Source organism: Cygnus atratus, chromosome 16 (assembly GCF_013377495.2).
Source record: "Cygnus atratus isolate AKBS03 ecotype Queensland, Australia chromosome 16, CAtr_DNAZoo_HiC_assembly, whole genome shotgun sequence".
NCBI classification, from domain to species: Eukaryota; Metazoa; Chordata; class Aves; order Anseriformes; family Anatidae; genus Cygnus; species Cygnus atratus.
This window is the reverse complement of record NC_066377.1, coordinates 15,027,620-15,045,819: the sequence shown is the minus strand read 5'-3', so window position 1 is coordinate 15,045,819 and position 18,200 is coordinate 15,027,620. Positions and strand designations below refer to the sequence as shown.

Here is an 18,200-nt window from a genome sequence, read left to right as displayed (position 1 = left end):
TAGTGTTTCTTGTCCAATTACGAAGAACTTAATATTGGCATTACACCAGGACCCTTACTTTGGCATTATTTACAGGAGCTGTAAGCCCCTGACAAGGTAGAGCAGAGTCGAGAAGAGGCTGAGGTACCTTCACAGGCTCCATTCACCTCTGTGTCACACGTCCCCTCTGATGCCCCTTCCAGCACACCCTGCTGGCATGGTAAGACCAAGCCGCGCCTTTCCCCACTGCCTACAAAATCCCCTTCTCTGTCCCAGCCCACAATGCTGAGCTGCGGCAAGGGTGGGCTATGGGGGGACAGCAGCACAACCCCATCTGCAGCCCACGCAGCAGGGACCTGTGCCTGCCCTGTCCTGGGGGAACGGGACATTCCTAGGGACAGTGCTTTTCCACCCAGAGGACTTTGAGATGCAGCGTTATTGCAAGGGGGAACCCCGGAAACCCCCTCCAAAGAAAGTGGTGCTGGGAGAACCAGAGGAGGAGAACAGAGCTGGTCCGCCGGCACAGCAAGGCTGGGAAAGGCAGAGCCCGCCCGCAGCCCTGAGCTGCGAAGTGCACGAGCACTGCAGAGCAGCACGGGGGCAAGGCCGTCCTCGGCTGGCCCCATCACCCTGTCCCCAGCCCCAGCCCTCTCACCCGAGGTCCACAGAGCTCCAGCGCATGGCAGGGGGCTCACAGGATACTTCCAGGACACCGCCCTCAGCCCTAACTCAGTCTCATGTTCCCCAAGGAACACATCCAGCATTTCCAGAGCTCGAATAACGGAGACAGCTAATAAAGGCGGACTGGGAGCCGAGACAGCAACCCAACCGCCCTCCTGTTGCTCCGGTATGGGGTTCCTGGGCTCACACCGACTCCCTCCAGGATCTCCCAACAAATTCAGTTTCCCAGGAGCAGCTGCTTCTCCAGCAGCACCCGTTTCCAGACATGAGGAGCCATTTTCCCACAGCAACAGCAGCAAGTGAAAGCAGCTGCCATTTCCACAGGGAGGTCAGCCTCCCAGTGCTGCCTGTGCAGCAAAGGGCCGGTCTCCAGAGAGGCTGCTCTGAGCTTGTGTGATCGAGAGAGCAGAAAAAGCAGCAGCGAGCAGCGGGGCAGCGAGGGAGAGGACGCGATCAGCACGTAGGAGGGCACGAGTGCAGCATGCTTGAAGATGACAAGAGCAGCACCCAAATCTAACAGTGCTGACAGAAGGCACAAGAGAGGAAGGGTGGGACACAACAGGCTGCTAAAAGAATAAGAAAAAAGTCAACTGCAAAGTATTGGTGAAAAAAGGACTAAATTCCTTCCCCCGGCTCCCTGTAGCATGTGCTAGCAAGAGGCCACTCCTGGGGATCACGCTGATCTCCTCTGTCCTCTCCATCTATTGTGAGACAACAAGCATAAAGGGAAGAAAAACAAATTGTCCGTGCTGCTGATAGAGACAAAAATGAAACAGTCTCAGGTGCAGGTACCTATAAAGATGTCAAATGCTAACGACAGCACTCAAGCCTTCTGTTTATACAGCTGTAACCCTGCCGAGAGAAGAAAGGACATGCTTATGTTTGTCTTTGGAGAAAAATGCAGACAAAAGGGCTGAGAAGCTGTTGCTGTTACTAGACCAGACACCCTAGCAAGGGTATTAGATCCCACCTGGGAACCCTTGCTTTGGGCTCAGCTCCTCACTCACCATTTTATGAGCTAGAAAAAGGCAATAAATCTCTCCTAGAGTGTCAGACTTGGGTAGAGCAAGTGTTCTCTGCACCAAAACCAGACATGCTAACAACTGCTCACAAATGGCTGAGACTATATGTGCTGGATATGCAAAGAAACAGCACTTGACATCCTTGCAGGAAAACATCTTCTGTAAGCAAATGCCATTGGCTTACTGGTACAAAGATCTGGAAAAGCAACACAAGACCGAGCAGACTGTTAGGTCCCAGAAGTGGCTTAGTGACACACACACCTTCCCCAGCGCCTGCCCTTCAGCATTTTGTCACAGGCTGAAGATGCCCCACGGTTGCTGATACAGCTTGGGATCAGGCAGGGAGGTCAGGAGACCCTTCGGGGATGCTAAGCCCACTCATCCATGACCACAGGGTGCGACTGAAGGGAACTGGGTGCTGGGAGCTACCACGGTTCAGCCCAAGGCATCCCTCACTGCACCACCTTCTCCTGATCATGCTGGGATCACCCTCTGGCCAGGCCTGAAACTCAGACAGGCTGCTCACAGGGCAGGAGGCACTGGAGGTGTCACAGGCACCAGCAAAGCTCCAGGCTTCTTCTGGTGCATCACCAGATTTTAAGTGAACATATAGGAACCTTACATGGGGCAGTGGGCAGGTGATAAACCTCAGCTTACAGCTCTCTAGAGCAGACATTTTCCAGAATCGCCATCCTACAAGGTTTTTTAATCTCTCCCCACCAGCACCATGCACACAGTGATGTGACCTTGATCCCAAAAGTGAGGTGTAAAAGACACCTAGCCTGCTGTATTCACCCTCTCCAAATGCTGCAGGAGGGAAACAGGAACGGAGAACTGTCAGGGATGGCAGGAGCACCAGACTCACCTGAGCACTACTCTAGCCCTGGGGTGAATCACTTCTCCTTAGTGTGACTCAGCAGCACTCGCTGCACAGCCTCCCTGGCCATTTGCACCCTGTCCTCTGTGGCAGGATGATGCCCAGACAGGGCATGGAGGAGGCAGGGCAGCCACAGGCAGCAAGGGGCACGGACCAGGGAGGGGATGCTTTTATGCAGCTCAAGTTGGCAAAGTTTCAATATGAAAACAGTTCAATTGTTAGACTGGTTTGAGTGCAAGAAAATCTCTCGGCCAAACAAAATAGCATCCCGTTATTGTTCTTTCCTTGCAGGGTAGATGCAAGCAAGTGGCTGTGCTCTGTCCCCTGCAGCCCTCCTCCGCCCTGGCTGAGCTGCAGGGAGGAAAAGAGCCAGAGCAGCCAGGCCCACCCATGCCCTTGCAGGGCAGCTTGGCCACCCCAGCAAACCATGCCATGTGCCCACCACCAGCGTCCAACAGAGCTTTCATCAACGCAGCGAGCAGCCCTGCCCATCCTGTCTCCTGCTGAGCGCAAAGGTGTCTGTGGCAATCACCTTTTGATCTGTGTATGGCGTCCTACACAAATGAGGATGCTCAAGTGGTACTGCAGTGGTGAAAGGCGACAGCTTTACCTGGGACAGGATGAGGACAGCACGTGGCGGTGACCACGGGCCTAGCAGCGCCTCGCTCCAGCACTGCACCCACCTGGGCTTGTGGAGCTTTCCCAGCCCCATGTGTCAGTGCCTGCCCAGGGACAGAAGCCACCCAGTAAATATAAACCAAAACTCTCTCTACCTGCCCGTGTCCAGCCTCTTCTCGGCGGTGCAGTCCCCTTTGGCCCTCTCCATTTCCTGCAGCAGGGCTACAGGGACCGGGGTGCTCCTGCTGTCACTGCCGCTGCTGCCCCGGTGCTGCCGGCCCTGGCAGTCAGGCTGAGAGCGCTTCATAGCCTGGAGCTGTGCCAGGGGCACAATGTCGCAGCCCTGAGGCCGGTGCCACACCGTCTGCCGCGTGATGGCATTGTAGTAGTAGAAGCGGTTGTTGTTGTGATCAAAGAGCTCCCACCACTGCTTCTGGTCTGACTGGCGCACCTTCAGGTTGGGGGGGGGCTCCCAGCCGCATTCACCGGTGGCCAGGTTGACATACATCCGCTCCTGGGAGCGGGGCTCGATGATCTCCACCCAGTCCGAGCTGCGGGGGAATAAGAGCTGTGTTAGTGCAGGACAGGGGTGCGGGGGGTGTCCAGGAGCCTTGCCCTCTCGCTAACCCTGGACAAGCAGTGCAGGGACAGGGAGCATCACCCACCGATGCACTGGTAAATCAAACCGAGCACTGGTGCAACCATAGGAGCCCAAGTGATAAACATTGGGTAAAAAATGTAAGAGTGTCACAGGGGCAGTCCTAAAACCCATTCACTCAGTTCCCTGCTTGCTCCCACCCTGGTACTGCCCCTGGCCCCAGGCATGGGGCTGAGAGAGCCTGGCAGGGTCAGACCAAGCCCTCTAACGCACCCTGAAGAGCTGCCCCAGGTGGTAGCGAGGCAAGCAGCATAAGCAGCGCTCGCCCCTATGTGCAACCCTTCCTCCTCCCCAGCGCCTGCCTCTGTAGGGCAGACCAACACATTGGCTTTGTGGTGATGGACGTGCTGGGCTGTGTGGTCCTGATACACGCCAGCAGTGGTGCCATTGGGTACAACAGGGACATATAAGGGTGGCCGAGCACGCAGCGAAGTGAAATGCCAGCGATATTAACTCCGATATCATTCACATCCTGTAAACACTCTGCTGGCTCTACAAAACCCACCCTGGCAGAACTGGCAGCTCCCCCTCGCTCCATCCTCCCCTCGGGTTTACCAAGCGCAGCCCCAGGGACCGTCCCTGGGGAGAGGAAGGGCCCCGCCAGGCTCCCTGCTCCAGCGGCGGCTGGGAAGGCCCCAGGCCTCCATCAGTGGTGGCCCCACCAGCCCCTGGCACAGGCAGGCCCGGCCCCTGTGCCGCACCATGGCAGCCAGACGGCCAGGGATGCCGCTGCTCCGCCACTCTTCAAGGCTGCCAAATCAACAGGCACAAAGGCAGTTTAACCCCAAATAAACCCTTGGAGCAGGCCAGGAGCATGCCTGTTGGCTGGTCTCACCTGCAAATCCAGCAAACATCTGTTTCTTTGTCAGAACTAGATGTGTTCCCATTTGATTTAAGGTATACCAGCCCCTCGTGCCATGGCTCAGGGGTGGGAAGCATAGAGTGAGCCTGGTTATTTCTAAATAACTGTAACACCAACCTAGAGGCACAGAAGGAACAAAGCAGTAAGTCACTGCTCTTATCGAGGACACTGTGAACTGCAAAGGGGCGTCATCCATAAAAATGACATAAAAGAGGAAAACAATGGCAGCAGAAGAGCCTAGCAGTGCTGGGAGGAGACTTCCCAGGATACAGCAGCAAGGAAGTCCAGATAGGATAAGGAACTGGAAAAGTGGGTCTGATGGACAGCCAGAGGAGCTCAGGGGGGTACAAATGGAGCGGTGACCTCTGAGAGCACCGGAAACCCTCACACGGTGACAGAGATCAACTGGAAAATGGGCATGACCAGAGGTGGACTAAAAGGGGACTCAGACCCACGCTTCTGGGCACTTCTGGTGGGAAGAGCTGTGGCCGGCGCTGGGAGCTGAGGCTTTGCCCCATGGCACAGCACGCTGCCCACGTGAGGCTGGAAGAGGAAAGCAGGCATGGCGTGACACCACACACCACAGCCACACAGGAACACTTGCTCAGGCAGAGGGGTGAGAGAAGGAGGACGTTACCCCGTGTTTACTTGGCAGAACAAAAAACACCCCTCAAGCTGAGCGATCAAACTGTAACATTCGAGAGCACGACGGTTTTGATCTGTTTTGCCAGCAACCGGAGTAGCAAAGATCTGAGACACCGACCAGCTCTACCAGCGCTGGTGCTTCTTGGGAGAGAGGAGAGGTCAGCTATTTTATGTTAAGTGCAAGCTATTGAAAATAACGAATTCTTCTCATGGCACTTGGCCATGACCGAGTGTGTGTTGCTAACTATAGTCTTCCGTTTTAACAAGCCCACATTTATCTTCGCGTGCAAAGACATATAAGTGGACGCCTTCGGTTGGTGACCTCTTTGTTCCCCTTAAATTTGAGTCTGAGGATTACCAAGCTGGAGTTTAACAAGGCAAAAATTCACACAGAACACATTGGAAATAACAGAAAGTTTGGTACAATCACATTCACATGTAAAGAAAGAGAAGGAAAAGCAAGGAGCACATTCCTGGAGCAGGGCCAGCACCGGGCTGCCACACACAAGTCTGGAACATAACATCAGGAACTCTGGAAAGACGTGATAAACACAGGATTGGAGAGAGATAAGGCCGTAACTTGGACATAAAAAATGAATTCAAACAGCCCTTAACAGGGTTAAAGAAGCAGTTTCCTGGGCACAGTTTGAATAACGCCTTTTCCCTGTCCTCCCTGTGCTGAGCCCTGGACAAAGGGGCAGATTTGGACCCCGCGTGCCCCACTCCCAGCTCCCCATTGCCACTGCACACAGCGCCACCGCTGTCACAGCAGCAGGAATACTGCGGTGGTTTCAGTCCATCTCCCTTTTGTTGGGACCGAGTGTCTCTGGCTGCAGGATCCCCGCAGACCCAGCTGGCAGACCCAGGTGAAGCCCGCACCCCAGGGCATTGCACGAAACTGGAGCACCAGCCCCCTCACCAGTGAGCGAACCTGAGCAGAGAGGAACTTCGACAAAATCCCCACTTGCTTCCAAAAGCAAAAACACATTTCCCAGTGTACATCCTCCTTTATTGTCTGAGGGGTTTCAGAAGCTTCCTTTCTCTAAGTCAGTACACAAACACTTTCCAAGCCTCCTAGCTTGCAAACAGACCACAGCTCCAGACACCGCTGATCTTCTGGGGGTCCATGGGGCTGCCACAGGGTCCAAGGTCCCCAGGCGCTGTGCTGGTGCTGGGGGAAGCGCCCTGCCAGCCGTGCAGACGCCAGGCATGCAAAGAGCAGGAGGAAGCATTTTGTGTGCAACGATAGCACTGCACGTGGGCAAACAGGTTTGCGTTCACCCGAAGGCTCAGCCAGCCCCTCGCAGACTTTGTTTTTCTGAGGCACTGTATAAACAGAACAGGTAAAAGGCCAAGGTGCGGCTCTGTCCTGCCAGCCTCTGGGACAGGTGTGATTTATATTTGCAAATTTTGCTCTTTCAGAAACTAAGAGCTAAACTTGGGTCCATCCTGGCTGCCGCGGGGACCCTGGCTGGCAAAGCCAAGAAATAAGATAGATAATAAATAACAACATTAATAATAATAAAGGATATTTCAGCCTGAAAGACCACAGCATGGCTCCTATTCCCCAGCCCACATGGCTGCATTGCATATGGGACTGTAGGTGCGTAATGTGCATAACATGCTCCATGCCTGTCCTGAAGCCTGGATGCTGGACACCCGACCTGTGCAGGGAAGAGGCCCTCTGCCCTGGGCAAGTAACTTAGCTTTACCCAACCACGAGCTACAGAAGCAGCGCAGCAGGCGTTAGCCCTGGGCATCCCGCTCGTGCCCATCCACCTGTCCTGCAGTTAACAGGACACAGCTCCCTGCTCCAGGAACAGGCGTGGCAAGGCTCTACGCACTGGCTCGGGGTGTAGCTGTGGGACTGATTCATGCAGGGACGAGAAGCCGCTCCGAGCATGTGAAATGAGCAGCTAGGAGCAACACAAACCCATGTGACAGCACTGGGCGTCCTGCTTCCTGCTAACATCTCCTGGTGAGGTCTTCTCATAATGACTAAGACACTAGTGTGAGTCTAGGAAAGAATAAAAGTGTTTCAAGTAAACAGAAGGGACCAGAAATGGAAGTGAGCAAACACAGGAGGGGAAAAATAGTCTGAATGAATACACAAGAAGCCCCAAGAAACTAAACAGCCACTAATCTGCAGGGCAACTGATTTTCTTGCCACCATTACCCAAGCAACACTTAGTCCTCTGCTTGAAGCCTTCCCTCTGCCTGCTTCCTCCACATGCTGCTCAGCACCAACTCATTTACCCACTGGTGACAGGAGAGACCCAGGGGAAGGCATGAGAACACCTTGCTTCAAGGCACTTCAAGCTGAGACGACATTCCTCTGCATGGTGGCAAGGAGAGGTCTCATGTCTTGATCTTCCATTTCACCTCCACGTTTTGCTATTTCCGGTCCTTTTTGCCCCAAGCTGGGATCCTTCTCCACCTCCCTTCTTTGGAGCAGTACCCAGTCCTTCTTGGCTGACGGTGACTCTGTATTGAGTAGGCTTTTGAAGATGGATGGCCTCAACAGGAGCCTCCAGCATGCTCAGAGACGGTCCCACAACAAAGAAAAACACCTGGAAAATTAAGCTCTTCCTCCAGGAAGCAGGAGTCTGAGTACAGCCAGCGTAAAGCCATGTAGTTAATCCCACACAAGTTCATTCCTCAGAATGATGGCTGCACTCACAGGACACGGGACTCCCTCCTGGTCAGCAGTTGACTGAAGAACTCCAGAGGACATGGGCCACCGCGATCCTTACGGGCACGAAGGGAAGCGTGGGCATGACCCTGCGCCCTGCCAGCAAGAGGTGCTGCTACCGGCCGCGGCCCAGTGCAGGCGCCGGGCCCAGCCCTTGTGCAAAGAAATGCAGCTCCAAGCCAGGGCTGCCGAAGTCCCTGCGAAGCTGGAGGTGGTGGCAAAACCCTAGGACGAGGCAGATCAGAAGCGTGTGGCACGGCGTGACCCCACCGTCCCACGCCGGGATGCCAGCCAGAGCCCATGGGGGCAGGAAGGTGGCGCGTGGCACCTAGGGCGGCTCCCTGCAGCCGGGGCTCGACGTGCCTCGCAGCTCTGGTGGCAGCATCAGAAGCCATTTGTCCACAGGAGCCAGGGAGCTCAGATCACCTCAGTTTGCTGCTGGCGCGGCATGCGACGAGGACCCAGGAGAAGGAGCAAAGTGGTGCCTGCAACCCCCAGGGAGTCCCCAGAAGCTGCCTGCGGGTGCCATGCTGCGGGCACCAGGCTGAAGAGCAGCCGGCCTCAGCACGGCACTTCCAGCGGCAGCACCACCGTGCCCGTCCCCTTGCCTTCTGCAATGGGTGAAGCCACCTGGAGCACCCGAGCATGCTGCCGGGCAGACTCCGCTTCGAAAAAACCTCGCTCGCTGCAGGAAAGTGCAACCCCTGCGCGATTCCAAGTCGCTCAGATCTACACACTGAAGCCAGGACAAGGCTGTAAAACTCATCTGCACCCTGGAGCTGCAGAGAGCCTCCAAGGTCTCTAACAACAGCACCTCACCGCAATGCTCCACCAGCTGACTCGGTCAATTTATTCTTTACTCACAGCCAAGCCAAGAAAAGCTGTAATTTAAGTCTTACAGAAAAAATAAAATAAAAAACAACACCCAAAGCAACCCTGTCCCTTGCCTCCCTCATATATAATCTCTGAACCTATTCTGAATACACACACATCCTTCTAACAGGAATTATAGAAGGACTAAAATAAATATAATGTCAGCCTGTTCCTAAAAGACTCTCCTGCTTCCGAAAATAAGCATTTTGCAAACAAACCAACCTCTGCTTAGCAGGAGACACACCAGACTGTAAAAATAGCGCACAAATGGCTGCAATTGCTCAAAGCCTGAGCACGCATGCTCAGCTCACACATGAGCAGAACGTCCTTCTGCAGGCAGAATCCAGCATGCCAGAGCCACTTTCACACCAGCAGCACGTTACAGAGGGGAGAAAAGAGCACAGCACCCTGATGCAGGTGGGCTAGAGGTTGCAGAGAGCCTGTTTGGCCTGGAAAAGGCCCTAGCACACAAAGCAGCTCTTTACTTTGGAGATCGTAATTGAACAGAAAAAAAAAGCCCCAAGCCTTCTGCTGGGTGGCGTCTTGAAAGATGGAGATGCAGATGAGAAACTTGTCAGCCTCTTGCTTGCTCAGACCCCGCTGCTTCTTACACCAGCCCCAGTCCCAGCTCACCCCATGACCACGTGGGTGTTCCCAGATTTCCCTCCCGCCCTCACAGCGGCACCGCAGGCTCCCACCTGGCTGCTGCCAGAGCCGTGATCTACTGAGGGCAGCGGGGCAGCTCATCACAGGGGAGCCAAGATCTCCTGGGCTCCCTACAAGCAGACAGGGGGACAGAAGTGAATCATCCCCAGGGGAGAGCAGATCCCACGCCGAGTCACTCTACAAGGACAGACAAGCAAATCCATCCTGACAAGGGACCAGCAGCGGCTGCTGCAGCCTGGGCAGAGGGTAGAAGACAATGTCAGAAAGCATCCAGTGTCAAAAAAGGACAGGCGCTGCTGCCCTCTGCTCTTACAGAGTCTGCAGGCTGGCCGGGGTCAACGGGCTCGGCTGGGCACCAGTCCTGGGTGTCTGCGATAGCTGGTCCAGGGGGAACAAAGTCCCTTGCAGAGCCCAAACCCCTACAGAGCAGTGAACTAGGTTTTGGGGCTACAGGACCTGCCCTACTGACCTGTCTGGCCCTCGAGCTACCAGGGCGTCCCCTGCATCTCTCCCACCACCATGATGGGAGTTTTCATTTTGCGCTTCAGATCACAGACAAAATCCCCCATTGCTAAATGGCCTCCAAAAGCTCTGCTCTGCCCCAGACACTGCGGCACCTCCTAAGCCCAGCAAGGGCTGCAGCAGAGACGTTTTTCCTTTTAAGGGCTGAGTATTTGAGAACGAGTTTCAGAAAAATGTACTGGCACTTTTCGTCCCCTTTCTCTCCATCCAGAACGTGCCGCATGGCTCCGTGGCTCCATCCAAACCCCAGCTACTGGAGGGGAGGAAGCTGCAGGGGATGCCGGGTTCCAGCTGGTCCCTGCCCAGTGGATGTGGGTGCCACAACCTGGTGCAGCTTGGTGCTGTCCTCCCACCCGCTGCATCACACACGGACCAAGCCCAGGACACATGGCCAGGCCTGCTGATGACCTTGGAGCAGCACCGGCTACCGTGCTTTGGTGGTGACCGCATCCTCATCCAGGCAAACCTGCCACCAGACTCCATCATCCCCCCCAAACGGGATTTAAACAGGGAAACACCTCCTGGCTGCTGCCCGCCTTGTTCAGCCTGAGCTCAGCCCCAGCTTCAGGAAGGATGCTTCGGTTCAGGCACATTCGCCACAGGCTGGGCTTGGTGAGCGTAAACGCGACCATCCTGCTGGTGTGTGGGCTCACCGAGGGCAGCAGCGGGCACACGCACAAGGCACAGCCCTGCAGCCATCACCTCTCCAGTACCAGGCGTGCAAACCTCCGCAGCAAGGTACCCACGGTCACACACCTGCCCTTCTCCTTGTGCTTTTGTGGGTGACACCAAGCTAGGACGGATGCTTCCAGATGGAGCAGAGTCAGGCCTTCCCCACTTCGATAAGCGCTGGCACTTCGTTACACAGGGTCTGCTTGGAGCACCCAGGAGCCTGCCAGTCTGGATGCGCCTTACCCGATGGCGAGGACTGAGCTGCCCCCATCTATCGAAGGGACAGACAGGCAGTGAGAGGCAGGGATGGAGCAGGGACCCGCAGGAGGAGGCGCCTCCTGCACTCCACCTTAACCCCCAGACACGGGGCGGCCACTTCAGACCAGGGTCAACTACTCAAAAGCTGACCACGCTTTGTTTACGGGGGTAGATCAGCCCGAGCAGGGCTACATTTCCTACCATTTCCCAACCCCATTGTGCACGGCAGGGACTGGGGCACGGCGCTGCAACTGCCAACAGGCTGAAGGGCAACAGCCCTGGCGGAACAGCCGGCGCTGAGCACTCTCCCTGTGCCAGACCCAGTAACGTCGCACATGATATTTCTGCTATCTCAAGGACATGGGAGCACTTGCTGCCCTCTCTGTCACTCCAGGAATTACTGACAAAAGTCCCGATTAAGCTAGCTTGTTGTCCAGCTGCTTCAGGACTGAGATTGACTCTTTACGGTCCCCTGTATCACCGCTGCCCATTCCAAGGATCCCTCCCAGCCTTGCCATGAAGACAGGGATCCCACAGCTGCTGCCCTGGCCACGGGTGCAGGCAAAAGCAGCTCCATGATGCAATTTTCCATATAGAAGGAGAAAACAGGAACAGTTTTTGCACCATCTTCACTCCAGGGAAGAGAGAGCATACAGCAGCCATGGCCGAGCCAAGCAAACAGCCACATGTCAGTGGCTCATTTGTGCCAGGTCCAGCAGCGCTTGTGAGCTACACATGGGAACACTCAGCAGCAAAGTGAAAACGCTGACCAAGGTTGCTGGATGCCATAGGTTAGTAGAGACTGGGGAAGACAGGGAGGGTTAAAAAAGAAACCCTTTAAAACAGAAAATGGAAAACCCTCAGCAGGTAACTTGGGACCAAGCAGACGCCTAAATAGAGTGGGCAGTGATGAAGGCTGAAAGGGCCCCTTGAGACACCTTCCTAAAATAATTCTGCCAGCCCATAAAACACCCACCACAGCTCCGGCTCTGCTAAAGAAGGTGCAGAGGTCTAATTACAAGGTGGGGCACCTGCAAGTCACGGCCACGCACAGCCAGCCCTGTTACAAGGGCGCCTAGCTGTTTACTCCGTACGAACAGCCGGATCGCAGACCATCTTTCCATATGGCTGTCAAGGGGCAGTTTGCAAAGCTACATATCTGAAGTAGCAACATTCCTAAACGCACGGCATTAGTAAAATAATAGCCCTCTGTCTCTCTTCATTTAAAGGGCTGCCAGTCCTTTATTAGCTGAAACACAGAGCCCCTTGAAAACTCATGCAAAACACTGACGCCGTATGCAAGGGACCGGGTTACTTCTCAGCTGGCAGAGCCCACAAGACACTGGTGGCTAAAAGCATAAAACAAAGATAACAGTGTTTCATCGCCACTCTTTTAGGCCATTTCATTCTTCGGCAAATCTCTCCAGCTGCAGCTGTCTCTGCCGACTCTGCTGAAAAAACTAAGCAGGAACAAATGGAGAGGAGCTTTTGAAAGGCCTGGCTGTCCCAGCTTGTTAAGCGTGACTCACGTTAACCACTGCAGTGCCGGGACGGCAGAGGAATTTGGCAGCAAGTCAAAAGCAACAGGAAATGCAGAGCCTGCAAATGAATAACTCTCCTCTGCTCCCCTAGCCGTGAGGAAACTCATCCCTGAAGTACTCCATGTGGAGGAGCTGCTTCAGCGTCAGCATCATTTTCCCCAGGCCAAGCACACTGATTTCCTCTGGCAAGGGAAGAGAAGTGGTAAATAAATAGCCAAAATCTCAGCCACAGAGTTCATAAACCCTTCATAAAACAATAAGCAGAAAACCTCTTTCCATGAGAAATTGATTTCAATACATTAGTTTTGCCTACAGAAAGTGCTGCAAGGGAAGTGCATCAGTCAGGACAGAGCAGAGATGCTGGGAATGAAGGCAACCTCCGAAAAAGCTCACCTACTGATGAGTGAATTGGTAGCTGGGGATGAAAAATCTAGCTTGTGCTTGATTTTTTTGCATTGTTTTTAAATTCTGACGTAATAAACCGTGAAAAAAAAAAAAACTTCCTCTAAAAGGAAAGGCATGTACAAATGCTGCCCTGAATGTGGTCTCTTTTCCTGATCATCTCCAAAATGTCATGCACTGGGTAGGAGTCACATCCCATGAGCTGTGCTTCAGCTTCTGCTGTGCACTACACATCTGTGCTAGTAAGACTAGCATTGGCTATATTAACATCTTTGAACTTCAAATAAACAAAAATGCTACTTAGGTATAGTGCTGGTACTTTGTCACTGACAAGATCAGGCTTGATTTAATGAGAAACAAAGACTGCATAACTCAACCTTGCCGCAAAACGCATTCAGAGCCTTTTTAAAAACTGAACGTCTCCGCAATCTCACGTGTCTGAACAAAGTATGATTAGTGTTTGAGCTCAAAACCTGCATTTGCTCTCACCCTGATGCAGAAACAAAGGTGGGATTAATCTTCCTGAGAGTCAGCAAGAAGCCAGAGAACCAGCCCCATGTGTCAGTCCTCAGCCCAAAAGGTGCACAGATGTTTCTTGTGGATGTCCAGAAAAAATATCTGGGCTGCGCAGGCTGGAACCTCCCAGCCTGAGCTCCCGCATCACGCACTGCCTCGATGGGAAGCGCAGAGCCCTGCAGCACCTCCAGCAGGCCCTCCCGGGAAAAAGGTACAACAGCAGGGGAGGAAACAAAATAAAAAAGTAGTTGCTTCCTGCAGACAAGACTGAATTATTTCTTGCATTCGACCAACCTTTTGCACAGCGATGCTCATTTCTTCATCTTCTCCAGGAGGGCTGGTAAAATAAAAAGATTCCACATTTTCCCTGATACTAAGCACTTTTCGCTCCATTTTAACAGCAGGCTGTCAATCCGGCAGGCTGGGGATGTCAGTGTTTGGGGAAGGGTGGACATCAAAGGCAGTGACGTCAGAAGAAACTGAAGGACCTGAGCGCTCGGGAAAGCAGGGGAAACTGGAGTGCTGAGCGCTCCCCTTGGCTCTGCAGTCTGTGAGGAAAGGGGGCAAGGAGACTTTCGCAGCCACAGCCAAACTCCTGCCCTCGCGGGGTGAAGAGGCTGGGCCAGTGAAACGTCTCATTCCTCTGCAGGGCTGAAAAGGGACAGCTGCACTGCAAGCTCACGTGTGTGCAGGCAGAACCAGAGCCGGCAGCAGGCTCACAACTCTGTCCATGCTTGCCACGGCTGCCCCGGCATGATAGAAGCCCCCAGAACAAGCGGAGGGCCAAGTCCCACCTCTGCTACAGCTCCTTAATCAGGTGCCGAGGGGCCCTGGTGGCTCTGCCACGCTTCCAGCTCCAGGAGATGCCGGCAGGTAACTCATGCAGCTGGGAAGAGGCGGGTGTGCACATGGCGATTTTGAACCAAGTTAAACTCAGAAGAACTGCTGAACCACCACTTGGGATACATGGTGTGGTTCATCTCACTTAAATGGCTGGAGATCGGGAAAGAAATAGTGCGGACCACAGCCTGGCCCAGATGGCTTTTAATTGGCCACAGGTTCTCCCCTGAACTAAGTCAGCCTGAAATAAACACTTAAGCTTCTGTGCATAGCTGGAAGAGTAAATACAAGTCATCTATTTGTCCTGGTTTGAAAAAAAAAAAAAAGAGAAAAAAAATCCAACTGGGCTTTCTTATAAATAGCACAATAGGCACAGTCCTGCTCGGCTCAGGAGGTAGCTGCAAAGCTGGCAGCACTATACAGGATCTCCACAACAACAACAAAAACAAAAAAAGCAGGAAATCCCCAGTGTCACTTCTCCCCACAATTGATTTAAAATGAGCTTATCCCTCACACTTTGTACATGAGGAAGAAGAAACTTCCTGGCTATGAGGGGGGAAAATACAGTTATTAATAGCATCACAATGAGCAAGTATCAGAAGTCATGTTGCAGCCCTGGAAGATCTTGGCTGGATCTTGAAAATATCTGTTGCCATGGCAGTAACTGCTATACATGGTAACTGAACGGCGGTGTGAGAACAATTTACTTTTTGATTTGGTGCCCAAAACAAGTTCCTTTTGTTTTCTCTCACCAAAAAAAAAAAAAAAAAAAAAAAAAAAAACAAGCATTTATTAGCTTGTGCTCAGTCCAAAACTGGGCTTTTCACTTTCAGCAGTGTTAACGAAAGCAGCAGAAAAGGGGCAAATTCAGCAAACTGCCACAAGAAGTGTCAAAGGCAGCAGTGCTCCCTCTGTCCTCCTCCTACCGCACAGCCCATGGACTGGGGCACATTCAACATCTCTTTGCATCCCGCCCACCTCAGCAGGCCCCATTTGCCTCCAGTACAAAGCATTGGCCACAGACAGAAAAATTAAGGGTGAAAAAGCATGGGGTTTTTTCCTGCTCCCAGCAGCTTGGGGCAAGGACTTTTCTGAGACAGGATAGCCTGGCACACACTTAACCTTCCCAGGACAGCAAGCGGCAGCTGTGCCGTGACTTCGTTGCTGTGTTCTCTGCTCCCCTCTCAGCTCTTCACAACGCCCTACTTCCTTCCTCCAGCGCTACTGAGCCAACGCTTTCACAGCACCGCCCGTTACCCGGATCTCACACCTGAACAGCGTGATCTCTTGCCTCGTTTGCTGAGAGCCCATCGCCGTGCATGTGAGCCACGGCATGCTCTCCCCGCCCGTCACTCCTGTCCCGTTGTAGGTAATGAACCAACACTGAGCAGCGGAGATCCCAGCTGGGCTCCACGAGCGACTTCCCTCCATTGTCAAACCTGACATCCTACTCCTGATCTCTGCAACCTCTTTCAACCATTAATTCATCCACATGTTCCATGAGGGACATTTCTTGGAGATTCTGAGGGCAGGATCTCACTGAAACCTTTTGGAAAGTCTCACCAGACCGTTCCACTGGATCACCCTCACTGTGTGCTCATGAACGCCTTCCAAGTGCTGATGAATTCACAGGGCTGGAATTTTGGTATACAAAAGCCAAGCTGACTCTTCCCCAGCATATCATATCTACGTTCCTACTCGATGTTGTTTCCTGGAACCATTCAAGAATGTAAAAAACGTGCCCTGGGTGAGACCAGCTATCCATCCATCCTGCCTACAACCAGGATAGCAGCAGAGCACACCAACCCAGTCTTACCCTCTCTCCATTTCCTTCTTTGTCCCCCCAGAATCCACGCTTGTATTATGGATGCTAAGGGTACCTCCCTGGCTGATCTCTTCAGCATCTGGTTCAGACCTGTTGCCCTTAAGCTCACCTCAATCCCTTCTGAACTTGCTGATGCCGTTTTCCTCCACAGCCTCCCGGGACAATGAATTCAGAAACCAATCTCTCCTGTAACTTTCATCAAGCACCTCTGGTGCCGGTGCTGCAAGGCTTGGTAGATAGAAATCCAGCGTAATCATTGCCTTCACGATTTTGCATACCTTGACCATCGGAGACCCCTCACCTTCTCCTATTCAAACCCAGGAGCCCCTCTTTCCATAAGGCAGCACTCCGTCCTTCAGTCATTTCGGTCGTCTTCCTCTGCAGCCTCTCCAGCGCCACTGCGCGCAGCCCCCAAGATACGTACGGGTGCACCGAGGCCTTACAGAGGGTCAGAGCGACGCCACTGCTTTGTGATCATCTCCCTTGCGGATGGAGACCAACACTCATCGGCTTTGCTGATGATCGCAGAGAAGTGCCCAGGGCGGCTCTGGGAGGCTCTCTGAGCTAGAAGCACCCGTTCCAGGTTCGGCATCATGCAGGCCCAGCACACACCACTTTTCCTCACAGTTACCCCACATTTGGCTACACTGAAGTTCATCTGCCACAGATTTGTCCACACAGCTCCACAAGGTCCTTCTGCGTTTCCTCACCTTTGGTGAGGTACTCAACCAAGCTGAAGGAATTGAGGGCCCTCTGCAAACCTGGGGGTTTCACTGCACCCCTCCATACCCAAGGTCACACTGATGAGATGAAAACCAGCCCCAGTCCCTAGGGCTCTCTGTTGGCTCTCACCCATGCTGAAGAATGACCATTAAACCCCACCCTTTGCATCCTGTGCTTTAACCAAGCCTGGGCCCATCGTAGGACCTTTCCTCCATATCAGCTTAGATTTTTACAAATTTTTGTCAGAGACTGTTTGAAAACCCAAATACTTAAAATGTATTTGGGTACTGGTCCTGACCGGTCCTGTGACCCAGGCTCCAGCAGGTCCGTGAGGCAGGGTTTGCCTTTACAGGAGCCCTGCTAACCCTATTCCAACAGGCTGCACTCAGCCGTGCCTTCAGTGCCTTGTTCTTTATCACAGACACCCAGGCACAGTGCTCTGGGGTCCCCGGGATCCCCTGCAGCCCTCCTCTGGCAGTCACCTGGGCAGATATTGAGCCACCTGATGTCCACCTCCCAGATTTCCCCAAGGCCCACTCCTTTCAAGAACTGCCATCAAATCTGCCAGCATCAATTTCTGCAATACCAAGGGCACTTAATCAACAGCATACGCACAAAAGCATCCCAACAATTTTATATTTAAGATCCCACAGCACTCAAGTGAATGATAACTATTCCTTATAGTTTCTTATCAGTTCCTCTGTTTGCTTTAGAGCTATTTCTACTGACATTCAAGACGAGACAACTTCTCAGACAGCTCTTTTACAGCGAGTTTCTAGTTTGCAAAGCTGCAAAACTAAAAAGCTCCTCCACAGGAGTCAAGATCACCAAAAAAATGGTTTAGATTTCTGCAGTGGATTTATCTTCTGTGCCTCCCATGATCTGCTGCTGTGATCTCTCCAAAAGGTTTCTGATGCATTTGAACAAATGTGAATCACTAAGTTTATTCTTCAAAAGTCATATTTTGGCCTGCCTTATTTTGTCTTTACATGTAATATGCTGGAAAATACACCTTCCTTTTTGTCTTCTAGATTGACCAACATCCTTCTCACTCCATCAGCCTTCCTTCCCCTGCCAATTTACTTTTATTTTCTGTCTTTCTGTCAAAGGAAAAAAAAAAGTCTTTGACCTTTTCTCAGTGGAGGTATCCGTTTCTTCTGAACTGCCAACGTCATCACCAAATAACTTCCATACCACCTCCGCTCCTATCAGCTTCTCCTTAGCAGAGGGACAGCCACACAAGGCAAGCAAATATCAGGGCTCTTAAAAGGCTGAAACAACAGGAAGCCCCTTTTTAGGGGACTCAGGGGTAAACGCCAGCTCTGAGG

General features: G+C 52.9%; 1 protein-coding gene across 1 annotated transcript in view; it reads right to left on the bottom strand.

The window, feature by feature from the left end:
- LOC118248855 (rho GTPase-activating protein 39-like) overlaps window positions 1-18,200 on the bottom strand; it is a 52,492-nt gene that overhangs the window by 25,531 nt on the left and 8,761 nt on the right. Inside the window, 1 exon segment of the mRNA XM_035548258.1 lies at window positions 3,333-3,728. Coding sequence (XP_035404151.1) covers window positions 3,333-3,728 — 396 coding nt within the window.